The sequence below is a fragment of the Dendropsophus ebraccatus genome, chromosome 1 (assembly GCF_027789765.1).
Source record: "Dendropsophus ebraccatus isolate aDenEbr1 chromosome 1, aDenEbr1.pat, whole genome shotgun sequence".
Taxonomy (NCBI): Eukaryota; Metazoa; Chordata; class Amphibia; order Anura; family Hylidae; genus Dendropsophus; species Dendropsophus ebraccatus.
The window spans coordinates 222934051-222952148 of record NC_091454.1 but is presented as its reverse complement, the minus strand read 5'-3'; the positions used below and the strand labels follow the sequence as shown (position 1 = coordinate 222952148).

Genomic DNA, 18098 nt, shown 5'->3' with positions numbered 1-18098 from the left:
GTGTCCTCTACAGGGTGAGGATGGAGGAGGCCGTGTACTATACAGGGTGAGGATGGAGGAGGCCGTGTACTATACAGGGTGAGGATGGAGGAGGCCGGGTCCTATACAGGGTGAGGATGGAGGAGGCCGCGTCCTATACAGGGTGAGGATGGAGGAGGCCGCGTCCTATACAGGGTGAGGATGGAGGAGGCCGAGTCCTATACAGGGTGAGGATGGAGGAGGCCGTGTACTATACAGGGTGAGGATGGAGGAGGCCGCATATTATACAGGGTGAGGATGGAGGAGGCCGCGTCTTATACAGGGTGAGGATGGAGGAGGCCGTGTACTATACAGGATGAGGATGGAGGAGGCCGCGTCCTATACAGGGTGAGGATGGAGGAGGCCGCGTCCTATACAGGGTGAGGATGGAGGAGGCCGTGTCCTATACAGGGTGAGGATGGAGGAGGCTGTGTTCTATACAGGGTGAGGATGGAGGAGGCCGTGTCCTATACAGGGTGAGGATGGAGGAGGCCGCGTCCTATACAGGGTGAGGATGGAGGAGGCCGCGTCCTATACAGGGTGAGGATGGAGGAGGCCGAGTCCTATACAGGGTGAGGATGGAGGAGGCCGTGTACTATACAGGGTGAGGATGGAGGAGGCCGCGTATTATACAGGGTGAGGATGGAGGAGGCAGGAGGCCGTGTCCTATACAGGGTGAGGATGGAGGAGGCCGTGTCCTATACAGGGTGAGGATAGAGGAGGCCGTGTCCTATACAGGGTGAGGATGGAGGATGGAGGAGGCCGTGTCCTCTACAGGGTGAGGAGGGAGGAGGCCGTGTCCTATACAGGGTGAGGATGGAGGAGGCCTCGTACTATACAGGGTGAGGATGGAGGAGGCCGTGTCCTATACAGGGTGAGGATAGAGGAGGCCGTGTCCTATACAGGGTGAGGATGGAGGATGGAGGAGGCCGTGTCCTATACAGGGTGAGGATAGAGGAGGCCGTGTACTATACAGGGTGAGGATGGAGGAGGCCGTGTCCTCTACAGGGTGAGGAGGGAGGAGGCCGTGTCCTTTACAGGGTGAGGATGGAGGAGGCCGTGTCCTCTACAGGGTGAGGAGGGAGGAGGCCGTGTCCTTTACAGGGTGAGGATGGAGGAGGCCGTGTACTATACATGGTGAGGATGGAGGAGGCCGCGTCCTATACAGGGTGAGGATGGAGGAGGCCGTGTCCTATACATGGTGAGGATGGAGGAGGCCGTGTACTATACAGGGTGAGGATGAAGGATGGAAGAGGCCGTGTCCTATACAGGGTGAGGATGGAGGAGGCCGTGTACTATACAGGGTGAGGATGGAGGAGGCCGTGTACTATACAGGTTGAGGATGGAGGAGGCCGTGTCCTATACAGGGTGAGGATGGAGGAGGCCGTGTCCTCTACAGGGTGAGGATGGAGGAGGCCGTGTACTATACAGGGTGAGGATGGAGGAGGCCGCGTATTATATAGGGTGAGGATGGAGGAGGCCGTGTCCTATACAGGGTGAGGATAGAGGAGGCCGTGTCCTATACAGGGTGAGGATGGAGGATGGAGGAGGCCGTGTCCTATACAGGGTGAGGATAGAGGAGGCCGTGTACTATACAGGGTGAGGATGGAGGAGGCCGTGTCCTCTACAGGGTGAGGAGGGAGGAGGCCGTGTCCTTTACAGGGTGAGGATGGAGGAGGCCGTGTACTATACATGGTGAGGATGGAGGAGGCCGCGTCCTATACAGGGTGAGGATGGAGGAGGCCGTGTACTATACAGGTTGAGGATGGAGGAGGCCGTGTCCTATACAGGGTGAGGATGGAGGAGGCCGTGTCCTCTACAGGGTGAGGATGGAGGAGGCCGTGTACTATACAGGGTGAGGATGGAGGAGGCCGCGTATTATATAGGGTGAGGATGGAGGAGGCCGTGTACTATACATGGTGAGGATGGAGGAGGCCGTGTACTATACAGGTTGAGGATGGAGGAGGCCGTGTCCTATACAGGGTGAGGATGGAGGAGGCCGTGTCCTATACAGGGTGAGGATGGAGGAGGCCGTGTCCTCTACAGGGTGAGGATGGAGGAGGCCGTGTACTATACAGGGTGAGGATGGAGGAGGCCGCGTATTATATAGGGTGAGGATGGAGGAGGCAGGAGGCCGTGTCCTATACAGGGTGAGGATGGAGGAGGCCGTGTCCTATACAGGGGGAGGATAGAGGAGGCCGTGTCCTCTACAGGGTGAGGATGGAGGAGGCCGCGTCCTATACAGGGTGAGGATGGAGGAGGCCGCGTCCTATACAGGGTGAGGATGGAGGAGGCCGTGTACTATACAGGGTGAGGATGGAGGAGGCCGCATATTATACAGGGTGAGGATGGAGGAGGCCGTGTCCTCTACAGGGTGAGGAGGGAGGAGGCCGTGTCCTATACAGGGTGAGGATGGAGGAGGCCTCGTACTATACAGGGTGAGGATGGAGGAGGCCGTGTCCTATACAGGGTGAGGATAGAGGAGGCCGTGTCCTATACAGGGTGAGGATGGAGGAGGCCGTGTCCTCTACAGGGTGAGGAGGGAGGAGGCCGTGTCCTTTACAGGGTGAGGATGGAGGATGGAGGAGGCCGTATACTATACAGGGTGAGGATGGAGGAGGCCGCGTCCTATACATGGTGAGGATAGAGGAGGCCGTGTACTATACAGGGTGAGGATGGAGGAGGCCGTGTCCTCTACAGGGTGAGGAGGGAGGAGGCCATGTACTATACAGGGTGAGGATGGAGGAGGCCGTGTCCTATACAGGGTGAGGATGGAGGATGGAGGAGGCCGTGTCCTCTACAGGGTGAGGAGGGAGGAGGCCGTGTCCTTTACAGGGTGAGGATGGAGGAGGCCGTGTACTATACATGGTGAGGATGGAGGAGGCCGCGTCCTATACAGGGTGAGGATGGAGGAGGCCGTTTCCTATACAGGGTGAGGATGGAGGATGGAGGAGGCCGTGTCCTATACAGGGTGAGGATGGAGGAGGCCGCGTCCTATACATGGTGAGGAGGGAGGAGGCCGTGTCCTATACAGGGTGAGGAGGGAGGAGGCCGTGTCCTATACATGGTGAGGATGGAGGAGGCCGCGTCCTCTACAGGGTGAGGATGGAGGAGGTCGTGTACTATACAGGGTGAGGATGGAGGATGGAAGAGGCCGCGTCCTATACAGGGTGAGGATGGAGGAGGCCGTGTACTATACAGGGTGAGGATGGAGGAGGCCGTGTCCTATACAGGGTGAGTATGGAGGAGGCCGTGTACTATACAGGGTGAGGATGGAGGAGGCCGTGTACTATACAGGGTGAGGATGGAGGAGGCCGTGTCCTATACAGGGTGAGGATGGAGGATGGAGGAGGCCGTGTCCTATACAGGGTGAGGATGGAGGAGGCCGTGTCCTATACAGGGTGAGGATGGAGGAGGCCGTGTCCTCTACAGGGTGAGGATGGAGGAGGTCGTGTCCTATACAGGGTGAGGATGGAGGATGGAGGAGGCCGTGTCCTATACAGGGTGAGGATGGAGGAGGCCGCGTCCTCTACAGGGTGAGGATGGAGGAGGCCGTGTCCTCTACAGGGTGAGGATGGAGGAGGTCGTGTCCTATACAGGGTGAGGATGGAGGAGGCCGTGTCCTATACATGGTGAGGATGGAGGAGGCCGTGTCCTATACAGGGTGAGGAGGGAGGAGGCCGTGTCCTATACAGGGTGAGGATGGAGGAGGCCGTGTCCTATACAGGGTGAGGATAGAGGAGGCCGTGTCCTATACAGGGTGAGGATGGAGGAGGCCGTGTACTATACAGGGTGAGGATGGAGGAGGCCGTGTCCTATACAGGGTGAGGATGGAGGAGGCCGCGTCCTATACAGGGTGAGGATGGAGGATGGAGGAGGCCGCGTCCTATACAGGGTGAGGATGGAGGAGGCCATGTACTATACAGGGTGAGGATGGAGGAGGCCGCGTCCTATACAGGATAATTACTTAATAGTCTTCCTCTGTCCTTACCCTGGTCTCCACCATCCTCACCCTGTATAGGACGCGGCCTCCTCCATCCTCACCCTGTATAGGACGCGGCCTCCTCCATCCTCACCCTGTATAGCACATGGTCTCCACCATCCTCACCCTGTATAGCACATGGTCTCCACCATCCTCACTATGTATAGCACATGGTCTCCTCCATCCTCACTCTGTATAGTACATGGTCTCCACCATCCTCACTCTGTATAGTACATTGTCTCCACCATCCTCACCGTGTATAGCACATGGTCTCCACCATCCTTACCCTGTATAGCACATGGTCTCCACCATCCTTACCCTGTATAGCACATGGTCTCCACCATCCCCACTATGTATAGCACATGGTCTCCACCATCCTCACTCTGTATAGCACATGGTCTCCACCATCCTCACTCTGTATAGTACATGGTCTCCACCATCCTCACTATGTATAGTACATGGTCTCCTCCATCCTCACTATGTATAGTACTTGGTCTCCTCCATCCTCACTCTGTATAGCACATGGTCTCCTCCAGCGGTCAGTAACAGTCTCTAGTTGGTCTTGTTGTTCTGGTACGGCCCTAGATCTTACATCAGTTATTCCACACCTTACACGCTCAGGAACACTCCAGTCAGCTAAGCAATTGCTTACAAGGTGTAAACTATCCCTCCCCCCCCCTGTGTCCCTATTGTTTGGAGGTGACAACGTGTTCCCCTCCAGGTCTCCTCGCTCTCCGGTTATAAGGTGACCATATATAATCCGGATACCAGATGTAGATGCCCGGTATTGTAGGAATATGAGGGACGCACTGCTGATTCTGGTGGCCCTCGTATGCCATATCGGTAAGTCCTGACAATATACAGATATAGTACTAGTAATATGTATGCACTATATGGTGGTATTATTTAGGTACCATATACTGGTACTATTATGCACTATATAGTGGTATTATGTAGGTACCATATACTGGTACTATTATGCACTATATAGTGGTATTATGTAGGTACCATATACTGGTACTATTATGCACTGTGTGGTGGTATTTTTTAGGTACCATTTACTGGTACTATTATGCACTATATGGTGGTATTATGTAGGTACCATATACTGAGACTATTATGCACTATATGGTGGTATTAATTAGGTAGCATATACTGTTACTATTATGCACTATATGGTGGTATTATTTAGGTACCATATACTGAGACTATTATGCACTATATGGTGGCATTATTTAGGTACCATATACTGAGACTATTATGCACTATATGGTGGTATTATTTAGGTACCATATACTGGTACTATTATGCACTATATGGTGGTATTATGTAGGTACCATATACTGGTACTATTATGCACTATATGGTGGTATTAATTAGGTACCATATACTGAGACTATTATGCACTATATGGTGGTATTATTTAGGTACCATATACTGGTACTATTATGCACAGTATGTAAATATGATTTATGCACTAGATGTTAGCACCATTGATGCATTATATAGAGGTATTATTTATACATCAGATGGTGGTACTAGTCATGCATTGTAGCATTATTTTGCACCATCTAAGGTTACTCTTTATGTGCTAGATGGCATTCTAATTTATACACAGTATGGGGGTATTATTTATCTACCATGTGGTCATGTTATTTATGCACTTTATGGTATTATTTTTGCACAATATGGAAGTATTACTTGGATGTACCATATGGCGGTACTATTTGTGCATTGTATGAAAATATATATATGTGCTATTTACTCACTGTATCACATGAATAACTACACCCTGTATGACAGTATTACATTTGCACCATACTGGGATATTATTTATGGGGGTATTACTGATGTACCTTATGGTGGTGCTATTTATGCACAGTATGAAGGTAGTACTTATGTACCATATGGTGGCACTATTTATGCATGGAATCATTGACACATCATATGTCAGTACCTTTGCAGGTGTTTTACGCACTGTATATAATGGAACAAAGGAAGCAGACTATCTCGTCAAGGAGGTAAAAGGTCCCACCACTAACATACAGCACACTGTGGCATGAATTGTAGGAAACCATAGGAGGAATATGTGATCATTTTCCTGCTGCCTGAACCGTCCCCTCATCATAGCGGTCCCCAGCCACTCCGGCCTTTCTCATGATTGATAGATCTTCCCCCATACTCCCCCATATGTGTATGGACAATCTGCTGAGGACCTCCCTGATGACCGGTGGTTCAGGCGGCGTGAAAGTCATGGTGGGTTCCATTTTTTACTGGTTTAATGCCAGGGTTCTGGCTGTTATGTAGGAAGCTGCTCCCTCGGTCTATCAATGCTTCTCTTCCCTTTGACCTTCCTAAAATCCCAGAATAGGATGACCTCCGACCTCCTGTCCCGCTGTGCCAGTCATCTGATCAAAGGGACAACTGGAGGAAGTTTACTGGTTCGGGTCAGGACAGGAGACGCAACGTGAGAGGCTCATAGGGACTGCACAGCCCGACCCCAGGAAGGGACATCCCAGAGATACGTGTAATATAATAATATAATATATAATCCGCCTATCCCTCCCGCTAATGGCATAGAACTAACCCCAGTCTACGGCCACAATAATCTGCCTCTTCTTATCGTCTCGTTGCACCAGTTATGGGTTTGTTTTTTCTTTGCAGAATCTTCACATTCGCTCCCTTATTACTTACATAAAGCCATACTCCATCATGTCAAGGCTATACTGGCTCCACGACCTGCAAAATCAACCCCCACACCCACCACAAGAGGCGCTGTCCTAAATGGTAACCATGTATGGAGTAGTGTACCAAATGCATGAAGGATAGGAGATCATGGTGGGGCTGGGGTCATGTATGGATGGAGATTGGATGCTCTTCTCTATACTTATAGATGGACAATAATACCAACCCTATGGTACAGTATATGTATGTGGCTGTGTATTGGAGGCCACATCTCCAGCATACAGGGGGTAGGACATGGGGCTCATGGTTGGTTGCTTACGGACTACTTCTTGACTTTTCAAATCTATGTCCAGTCCACCCATAACCAATAATTCTCATTCTCCCATCCTCGTTTCGCAGAGTCCGAGATTGAGAATGGGAACAGTACAAACTGGGGAAGAACCACTCAAAATAAATCACAGATCACAGCAGGTAGGTAGGGAGACAATATGGCGGGAACATTATTCAGAGCAAGTCTTCAGAAAGTCACTTACATCCAGTCAGACTTCTTCTATATGATATAGTCTTATGGTTCCTGGGCTAACGTGTGCCAACGACCCCATGATACCCAACCAATGATGCCTTGTCTTGTAGAGCCACTCGGTGGAGAATTTCAGAATGAAGGTGTCAACGGATCAGATCCAAGGAACACAAGCACCATCTATAATAAAACCAACACCTCTCCACCAAGCATCGAAGGTCTGTATCCAGGCTATAAGCTTCTGCCCAACATTAACTTATTAGTAACCACTATGGACATTCACTGGGGTCCCAAAAGTGACACCTATAGTGGTGGCCACACAAAGACAGTGGTCTGGCCAGGCATCCTAGATGGCCACACCCAGTCCATGGTAAGCACCAGGTGATAAGATGCCCCATTAGAGGGGAAGTCCAGTGCCAGGCCAAAAAATTATTGGAGGGTGAAAAAGTCATATTCACCTGTCCCGTTGCCTGCGCAGTGCTGTGTCCCGCTCTTGGACTCAAAACGTCTTCTTAGATCCCCTCCGGCTACATCACGACCCAGTTGAGGGATATCCACCTGGGGCAGGACACCTCTTTAGTGACTGTTTGGCTGAACGGGCTAAATCCCACCGCTTGGGATGTTCAACCCAGATTGTGATGTACCCAGAAACCGGGAGGACACATGGTGGGGGTACATGAGCCTGGCGATGTGGCGCTGCGTTGGAATGGGAACAGGTAAGCTTTTTTTTTTTTTTTTTTTCATTTCCGACACCCTCCCACCCCCTGCCGGACTTCTCCTTTAATTCTTGCGGATTGTGACCGTAAAGCATATGTATATAATAATGTATGTAACATAAGACCAATGACCCCTATATCCTCTTCTAGAAGCTTCTGTGGGAGATATTCTGCATGAAGCCATGAATGATTCCAAACCGTGGAGGACAAGCGTCACTCAGATCATGGTCCTCACCGAGCAGAAGAAACCACACGCCACCCAAGGTCAGTATGATGTCACCAGGCTCGAAAATCATTCTCCTCATGTCCCTCGAAGATACAGGGAAAGGAACATCCGACACAACTTGCAAACTGAGTCTGTGACGTGTCGGCCATTTGTAATCACTAGTTGATATAGGGTTAGACTCAAAGCAAAGAAACCTACCCAGGTCGCTTCCACCACTAGACTGATACTTCATTGTCTTCCTTCTCCCACCAATTAAACCATGATCCCCAACCAACCCTCCCTGTCTTCTTCTTGTAGATCATCTTGGTGGAGCATTTCAGGATGAAGGTGCCAATGGAACAGATACACGTTGGACCCATAATAACGTCACCACCTCTCTGAAGGAATCACAACGTACAGAAGGTATCAGGACAGGTTGGAAAGTAGAGCCGCCATATACAGTACATGTGTGTTAATGGAGATTAGTCACATAATGTCTATCAGAGCCTCCTGACTCTCCACGATATGATGTCAGAGTAAGAGAAGAATCGGCCATGTTGGACTTCACTTACTGTTCGGTCATATTTAGAAATCAGTGAGATCTGATTGGTCTGACTCTAAGTAGGGCCTAGACCAGCGGCACCGCATGGACATCACAGACAGAGAAGGCTGGTGAATGATGAAGGTTCTTCTTCTCTGATTTACTGATCACATCACATCCATCACACTGCACACTAATACATCCATCACACTGCACACTAATACATCCATCACACTGCACACTCATACATTCATCACACTGCACACTCATACATCCATCACACTGCACACTAATACATTCATCACACTGCACACTAATACATTCATCACACTGCACACTCATACATCCATCACACTGCACACTAATACATTCATCACACTGCACACTAATACATTCATCACACTGCACACTAATACATCCATCACACTGCACACTCATACATTCATCACACTGCACACTAATACATCCATCACACTGCACACTCATACATCCATCACACTGCACACTCATCCATCCATCACACTGCACACTCATACATCCATCACACTGCACACTAATACATCCATCACACTGCACACTCAAACATTCATCCTTAGGCAGCAAACATACCTAAATGAATAAGTGCCCCCCACTTTCTTCTATCCTAGGTGCTGCTCCTACTGGACAGATTGTGAATGACATCTTAACTGAGCCAGTGACCAAGAAACACACGTAATATCACGTACTGCAAGAAGCGTTTGTATGAAAGCCACAGTCCACACCCTACTGCAAATCTCTACAGTATATATAGTAGTTATATTCTTGTACATAGGGGCAGTATTATAGTAGTTATATGCACAAGCCAAAAAGACAGAAATGGCTGCACATCGCACCCATGGCTGACACGAAAGCTTATTCAGCTACATTTAAAACCAACATCAGAAGTTAGTATATAATTTGGCCAAACCATATTGCCTCATGTACCACGTGCAGGTCTTCTGATACACATGAGTCCCTAACCAAAAAACATCACTGTGCCGGTCAGTGACCACAATCCCCGCAAAACGTGCGCAAGCAGAGAAGGGGGGCCACGGAATGGCCCTGCAACCACATTGTCACAGGACCAGAACCTAAAGGGCCCCCCCAGACGGAAAAAGTAGTAGTTATATTCCTGTATATAGGAGCAGTATTATAGTAGTTATATCCCTGTATATAGGAGCAGTATTATAGTAGTTATATCCCTGTATATAGGAGCAGTATTATAGTAGTTATATCCCTGTATATAGGGGGCAGTATTATAGTAGTTATATTCCTGTATATAGGAGCAGTAGTTATATTCCTGTATATAGGAGCAGTATTATAGTAGTTATATTCCTGTATATAGGAACAGTATTATAGTAGTTATATCCCTGTATATAGGGAGCAGTATTATAGTAGTTATATTCCTGTATATAGGAGCAGTAGTTATATTCCTGTATATAGGAGCAGTATTATAGTAGTTATATTCCTGTATATAGGAGCAGTAGTTATATTCCTGTATATAGGAGCAGTATTATAGTAGTTATATCCCTGTATATAGGAGCAGTATTATAGTAGTATATCCCTGTATATAGGAGCAGTATTATAGTAGTTATATTCCTGTATATAGGAGCAGTAGTTATATTCCTGTATATAGGAGCAGTATTATAGTAGTTATATTCCTGTATATAGGAGCAGTATTATAGTAGTTATATTCTTGTATATAGGAGCAGTATTATAGTAGTTATATCCCTGTATATAGGAGCAGTATTATAGTAGTTATATTCCTGTATATAGGAGCAGTATTATAGCAGTTATATTCCTGTATATAGGGGCAGTATTATAGTAGTTATATTCTTGTATATAGGAGCAGTATTATAGTAGTTATATCCCTGTATATAGGAGCAGTATTATAGTAGTTATATTCCTGTATATAGGAGCAGTATTATAGTAGTTATATTCCTGTATATAGGAGCAGTATTATAGTAGTTATATCCCTGTATATAGGGCGCAGTATTATAGTAGTTATATTCCTGTATATAGGAGCAGTATTATAGTAGTTATATTCCTGTATATAGGGAGCAGTATTATAGTAGTTATATCCCTGTATATAGGAGAAGTATTATAGTAATTATATTCTTGTATGTAGGAGCAGTATTATAGTTGCTATATAGCCCTATAGTGATTTTCTTCTGTTCCTTGCAGGTAGCATACAGATGATGGCCCCCAGTTCTGACCTCGGCCCAGTACGTCTGGATGTGGAGAAAGTTTAAACCTTGTTCTTTTAAAAAATAAAATAGACAGATGATGTGTTTATAGATATAAGATTTCTCTTACTCCTGGTGCATGCTGGGAGGGTGACGGCTCTATCACAGCTCACACTCTCGGGGATGACTGGTTATACCATCCATTACATTAGTCAGGCACAGGAGGGGGGGGGTGTGAATACTTTTCATAAACATAATGGATTAGATTACACATTATATCCAGAAAATGGATTATTTATTACCAAAATATAGACTTCTAATTATTGTATATACATCATACATTCTGCCCTGCAGGGATCACAGTCCTCCATGATATACCCCAACCTCCAGTCCGGGACCACCCAGCCCAAACCGAGAGGTGATACGATCAAACACAGGAGGGGACGACTACAAAGCGAAGGCCACATCATCTTCCTCCTCCTCCTCATCATCATCACACAGGTCACGTCAGCCGAAGACGCCGGGATCATGGAGCTGGAGCGTGCACAGGAGACGGTGGAAATCATCGAGGGTCCAATGAGGAGAAGTGTTAGCTGAAGTCCCAGCACCGATACTACTGCTGCTGGCCGGACTGAGGAAGAGGAAGAGAGGTTATATACACACAAACACACACACACACACACTGCAGGAGGAGGAGGAGGAGGAGGAGGAAGAGAGAGGTTATACACACACACCACCCTGCAGGAGGAGGAGGAAGAGAGAGGTTATACACACACACACACACACAACACCCTGCAGGAGGAGGAGGAGGAAGAGAGAGGTTATACACACACTGCAGGAGGAGGAGGAGGAAGAGAGAGGTTATACACACACACACACCACCCTGCAGGAGGAGGAGGAGGATGAGAGAGGTTATACACACACACACAAAACCCTGCAGGAGGAGGAGGAAGAGAGAGGTTATACACACACACACACACACACACCCTGCAGAAGGAGGAGGAAGAGAGAGGTTATACACACACACACACACACACACACACACCCTGTAGGAGGAAGAGAGAGGTTATACACACACACACACACACACACACACACACACACACACAACACCCTGCAGGAGGAGGAGGAAGAGAGAGGTTATACACACACACACACACACACACACACACAACACCCTGCAGGAGGAGGAGGAAGAGAGAGGTTAAACACACACACACACACACAACACCCTGCAGGAGGAGGAAGAGAGAGGTTACACACACACACACACACAACACCCTGCAGGAGGAGGAGGAAGAGAGAGGTTACACACACACACACACACACAACACCCTGCAGGAGGAGGAAGAGAGAGGTTACACACACACACACACAACACCCTGCAGGAGGAGGAGGAAGAGAGAGGTTATACACACACACAACACCCTGCAGGAGGAGGAGGAAGAGAGAGGTTATACACACACACACACACACACACACACAACACCCTGCAGGAGGATCAAACTCGCAGCTTCTTCTATGGGCGACACTTACTCAATTGTTACAGGGTCATTGAAGGTCACCAAGAGGTCGGTGGCGTGCTGCTGCATACGGAATAGCGCCATATGTATTGTCACCGTATTCTGAGCCTAAAAAAAAATTATATTATATATATATATGTGTGTGTGTGTGTGTGTGTGTGTGTGTAGGTATAAAATACTAATCCTAACAAAATAAACTTAAAGGGGTACTCCAGTAAAATATTTTTTTTCTTTTAAATCAACTGGTTTCAGAAAGTTAAAGAGATTTGTAATTAACTTCTATAAAAAAAAAGAAAAAAAAGTCTCCAGTCTTCCAATACTTTTCAGCTGCAGTATGTCCTGCAGGAAGTCTGACACAGTGCTCTCTGCTGGCACCTCTGTCCATGTCAGGAACTGTCCAGAGCCACAGCAAATCCCCATAGAAAACCTCTACTGCTCTGGACAGTTCCTGACTGGAGAGAATACACCACTTCCTGCAGGGCATACAGTAGCTGATAAGTACTGGAAGACTGGAGATTTTTTTAAAGAAATAGATTTGTAATTTTATGTAACTTTCTGAAACCAGTTGATTTGAAATAATTTTTCTCTGCCGGAGTAAACAAGTAATGTATGAGGCTGCGGAGGACATAGTGTCATACATTAGTCCCTTTAAAGGGAATCTGTCAGCTCCCGGGCACTACCTAAGGTGCTGACAGTGTACTGTAGCTGGCAGCCCCCAGTGAGCATGGTGCCTTTTCGGTAATTTTCCGTGCAGTGGATTATGTACAATCTTATTGAACTAAAGAGTCACAGAGCAGATGTTCGTGCCACACTTGTCATGCATCCTCCTCCCTCTTCATGAATAATCAATGCTGCCCGGCCTCCTGCTCGCTCAGCTGTCAGATTGCAGATCAGTCCTCTGTAGGCAGGTTATGTCTGAAAGAATCTTTCCTCTGTAATGTGTTGGAGCTGTGGTCTAGGGGTAACTCACCTGGCTAGAGAACTGACAGCAGTTCATTCTCTGGTTAGAATCCCCTGATGGAAATTAAATAGATGTCCTTTTTCTCATTATTGTATAAATTTTAAGGCTATGTTCACACAGTATTTTTGCTTACTATTTTAGTCAGTATTTTGCAACCAAAACAAAAAAATCGGACGTTGTTTCAAATTAGTAATTATTTGCCAATAAATATCGGCCACCCAATCAATTTCAATAGTGTGAGAACATAGCCTTTCTGTGTTTTCAATCCACTTCTGGTTTTGGTTGCAAAATACTGAGCAAAAATACTGTGCGTGTGAACATAGCCTTAAAAATGATATAATAATGAGGGGAAAAAAATAAATCTATTTAATTTCCATCAGGGGATTCGAACCAGAGAATGATCTGCTGGCAAAACTCTAGACAGGTGAGTTACCCCCGAGACCACAGCTCCAACCCATTAGGGAGAAGAGATTCTTTGAGATGTAACCTGCCTACAGAGGACTGATCTGTAATCTGACAGCTGAGCGAGCAGGAGGCCGGGAAGCATTGATTATTTATGAAGAGGGAGGAGGATGCATGACAAGGGTGACACGAACAACAGCTCTGTGGCTCCTTAGTACAGTAGGACATATAAGATTGTACATAATCCGCTGCACGGAAAATTACCAAAAAGGCACCATGCTCACTGGGGGCTGCCAGCGACAGTACACTGTCAGCACCTTAGGTAGTGCCCAGGAACTGACGGATTCCCTTAAAGGTTCTAGCCTGCTGGGATTTGCAGTGCCGCCAGTAGTACTCACCTGCTCATTGAACTTGGAGACTAGCTGGTGCCCGGTAAGCGCCCAGGCACTGGAGCAGCCAGTGAGAGAGAGCTGTGCCAGGGGGAGAGGCTCCACATTCACCACCTCCGCTCTGCCCTGAGCGTCATTGCTGGCAGCTACATCCTCAAAGTGGCATCTGCGGCAGAGGACAGGTAGACATGGGTGAGAGGGAGAAGCTTACAGGTACCAGGGTCAGGTCCATTATATACAGAAATCCTGCCATGTTTTACAACAAAGCTGAAAAGCAGACTGTCTGGGAAGGTAATACCGACATCTAGTGGCCACTAAGTGAACTGCAACCAGTGGACAATGCTCCCAGACTGCTGATCTCCCCCTCACCTGGCAGCGTTGGGGTCCGACACCCCCTCCTGATACTCCAGGAGCTCCACAATGATGCTCTGGTCCGTGTTAGTGTGGACAAACACCTCCTGGTTGTCAGGGATCTCCCGGAGGTCGCTGTGCGGAGACAAGGCAAAGGGGTCAATGATGCCATGTGACTGGGAACCACAAGAGCTGACAATCTAATCCTGATACAGGGGGATAGAGGAGACATATACATCACATACAGAACCACAGGAGCTGACAATCTAATCCTGATACAGGAGGATACAGGAGACATATACATCACATACAGAACCACAGGAGCTGACAATCTAATCCTGATACAGGAGGATACAGGAGACATATACATCACATACAGAACCACAGGAGCTGACAATCTAATCCTGATACAGGGGGGGGGGGAGGAGACATATACATCACATACAGAACCACAGGAGCTGACAATCTAATCCTGATACAGAGGGAGGATAGAGGAGACATATACATCACATACAGAACCACAGGAGCTGACAATCTAATCCTGATACAGGGGGGGGGAGACATATACATCCCATACAGAACCACAGGAGCTGACAATCTAATCCTGATACAGAGGGAGGATAGAGGAGACATATACATCCCATACAGAACCACAGGAGCTGACAATCTAATCCTGATACAGGGGGGGGGGGGGGAGACATATACATCACATACAGAACCACAGGAGCTGACAGTCTAATCCTGATACAGGGGGATACAGGAGACATATACATCACATACAGAACCACAGGAGCTGACAATCTAATCCTGATACAGGGGGAGGATACAGGAGACATATACATCACATACAGAACCACAGGAGCTGACAATCTAATCCTGATACAGGGGATAGAGGAGACATATACATCACATACAGAACCACAGGAGCTGACAATCTAATCCTGATACAGGGGATAGAGGAGACATATACATCCCATACAGAACCACAGGAGCTGACAATCTAATCCTGATACAGGGGGAGTATACAGGAGACATATACATCACATACAGAACCACCGGAGCTGACAATCTAATCCTGATACAGGGGGGGGGGGGGCATATACATCACATACAGAACCACAGGAGCTGACAATCTAATCCTGATACAGGGGGAGTATACAGGAGACATATACATCACATACAGAACCACAGGAGCTGACAATCTAATCCTGATACAGGGGGGGGGGAGGAGACATATACATCACATACAGAACCACAGGAGCTGACAATCTAATCCTGATACAGGGGGGGGGGGAGGAGACATATACATCACATACAGAACCACAGGAGCTGACAATCTAATCCTGATACAGGGGGGGGGGGGGGGAGACATATACATCACATACAGAACCACAGGAGCTGACAATCTAATCCTGATACAGGGGTGGGGGGAGACATATACATCACATACAGAACCACAGGAGCTGACAATCTATACCTGACATCGTGCACACCTGGCGGCAGGACGGCAGAAAACGCTCCTCCAAACAGAGGCCGCTGGTCGGCGATTCCCTCCATGTCTCTGATGGTTAGTCACTCACAACCGTCTGTGATAGGTGACCGGTCCCGACAGGCTCTGCTTCTGGAAACTCTCATGTGTGGACTCAAACTACATTTCCCATCATGCACCGAGGATTGTGGCGGATACTTCCGGTTTGAGGACGTATTACCGTAAAATATAACTCTCAATATGATATTTGGTCCCCAATTTCGTCCGTATAATCATCCTTTTAATAATTATCTTGCCAATAATGTTTAAAATTCATTAAAGCTACAGTGGACGGGTCACGTGGGCGGAAGTACTTGTGGTAAGCGTCGAAATCTGCGCTTGTAACTTGTACGCATGCGCATTGAAACCGTGAGTCTCAAATTAGAATTGGAAAGGGCAACTCGCATGCGCAGTTGTAAGTGTATGGTTCTCCGTGGATTAACCCTGTCATCCCTGCACATGGAGCTTTTTCTATTGCATGCATCCTGGTTTCTTTTTTTTAATGCTACAGTTTTCAGAAAAACACTATAAACAACACTAAAAAAACACTACAAATACAAATAAATATTTAACCTGCAATTCTCATGGGGTAACACTGTGAACATACGAATAACGGGGCAAACGTATTCACTACGTAAAGGTGTTATCCAGGATTAGGAAATTCTTACTAAAACAGCGCCACTGCTGTCCTTTGGTTGTGTGTGGTTTTACAATTCACCTCCATTCACTTCAATGGAAGTGCAAAACCGCATCCAAACTGAGGACAGGAGTGGTGCTGTTTCTGACAGAAAGAAGTCCTCTTTTACTAAGTCTGGACAACCCCTTTAAATAAAATTAAAAATCCTGTTAAAGCTGAGATTTCCCAGTGAGGGGTGGGTTCAGACTACGGAACTCTCGCTGAAAAATTCCCCGGAATTCCGTCGCCTGTATGCGCTCACGGCAGCGTGCCTTTCCTCCGGCTCCATAGACGCCATTCTGTGGGCCAGCTGATTCCGCATTCCGTCGAAAGAATTGACGTGACAATTCTTTCGGCGGAATGCGGAATCAGACGGCCCATAGAATGGCGTCTATGGAGCCGGAGGAAAGGCACACTGCCGTGAGCGCATGGAGGCGACAGAATTCCGCTGAATTTTTTCGCAACCATTTCATAGTCTGAACCCACCCTAAGGATGCGTGCACACTACGGAATTGCCGCGTATAACCCACGGCGTATTCCGTCGCACGTCCCCACACGCATTTCCGCCCGTGCCATAGACACTATTCTATGCACTGGTGGAATCTGCCCGTGCACAAAACAGTGTCTATGGCACGGATGGAAATGCGCGCCGCGACGGAATACGCCGCGGGTTATACGCGGCAATTCCGTAGTGTGCACGCACCCTTAGGGTGGAAGCACACTATGGAACTGTGACGGAAAACCCGGAGAACATGTTCATTCTTTGGACGGACGACGGAATCTGCCCGTGCATAGAATGGAGTATATGGCACGGGCGGAGACGCGCTCGCCCACATCAGTCCGCCACCGGGTGCAAGCTGCGGAATGCGCAAGGGGTTTACCGTCGCCATTCCGTAGTGTGCACGCACCCTTACTAACTAGTACCAGGACATGGCTGCCTGCCATGATTCATTGTCAGCTGCCGCCATATGATCAGGCTTAGCAACAGGCACCATCATGATCAGGTGACACAGTCTCATCGGAGACGTTCATCTTCCTGTTGTCACCCGCATTACTAGTGTAGGGTCTGGTGGGTGTATTGTTACCATGGCCATAAGTATAATGCCTGCCATGATTTATTGTCAGCAGCCGCCATAGGATCAGGCGGTTGCTTAGCAACAGACAACATGGTGGTCAGATGAACTTGTTTGGTTCAGTCGGTGATGTGGGATCTGCTTGTTGTCACCCACCTTTAGGGCTGTTACTATGGTGTAATTTATATGAGGCGATTTTCTGCTATTTAGAGGGGTGCGCGGTGTTAAAATCATATGAGATTTCAATAGGGTTCTATGTGGAAAAATGACACGTGACTCACTGATTCTCATATATATATATATATATATATATATATATATATA

The 18098-nt window shown here is 47.7% G+C and overlaps 1 protein-coding gene across 1 annotated transcript; it reads right to left on the bottom strand.

Moving 5' to 3' along the window:
- Window positions 1-11161: 11161 nt before the first annotated feature.
- On the bottom strand, window positions 11162-16429 carry RANGRF (RAN guanine nucleotide release factor). Its single transcript, XM_069943367.1, has 5 exons — window positions 15975-16429; window positions 14516-14632; window positions 14156-14312; window positions 12408-12502; window positions 11162-11502 (listed from the first exon to the last, which is right to left on the bottom strand). The coding sequence occupies exons 1-5, from the start codon at window positions 16052-16054 to the stop codon at window positions 11379-11381; spliced, it is 573 nt and encodes a 190-aa protein (XP_069799468.1). The 5' UTR covers window positions 16055-16429; the 3' UTR covers window positions 11162-11378.
- Window positions 16430-18098: the final 1669 nt, after the last annotated feature.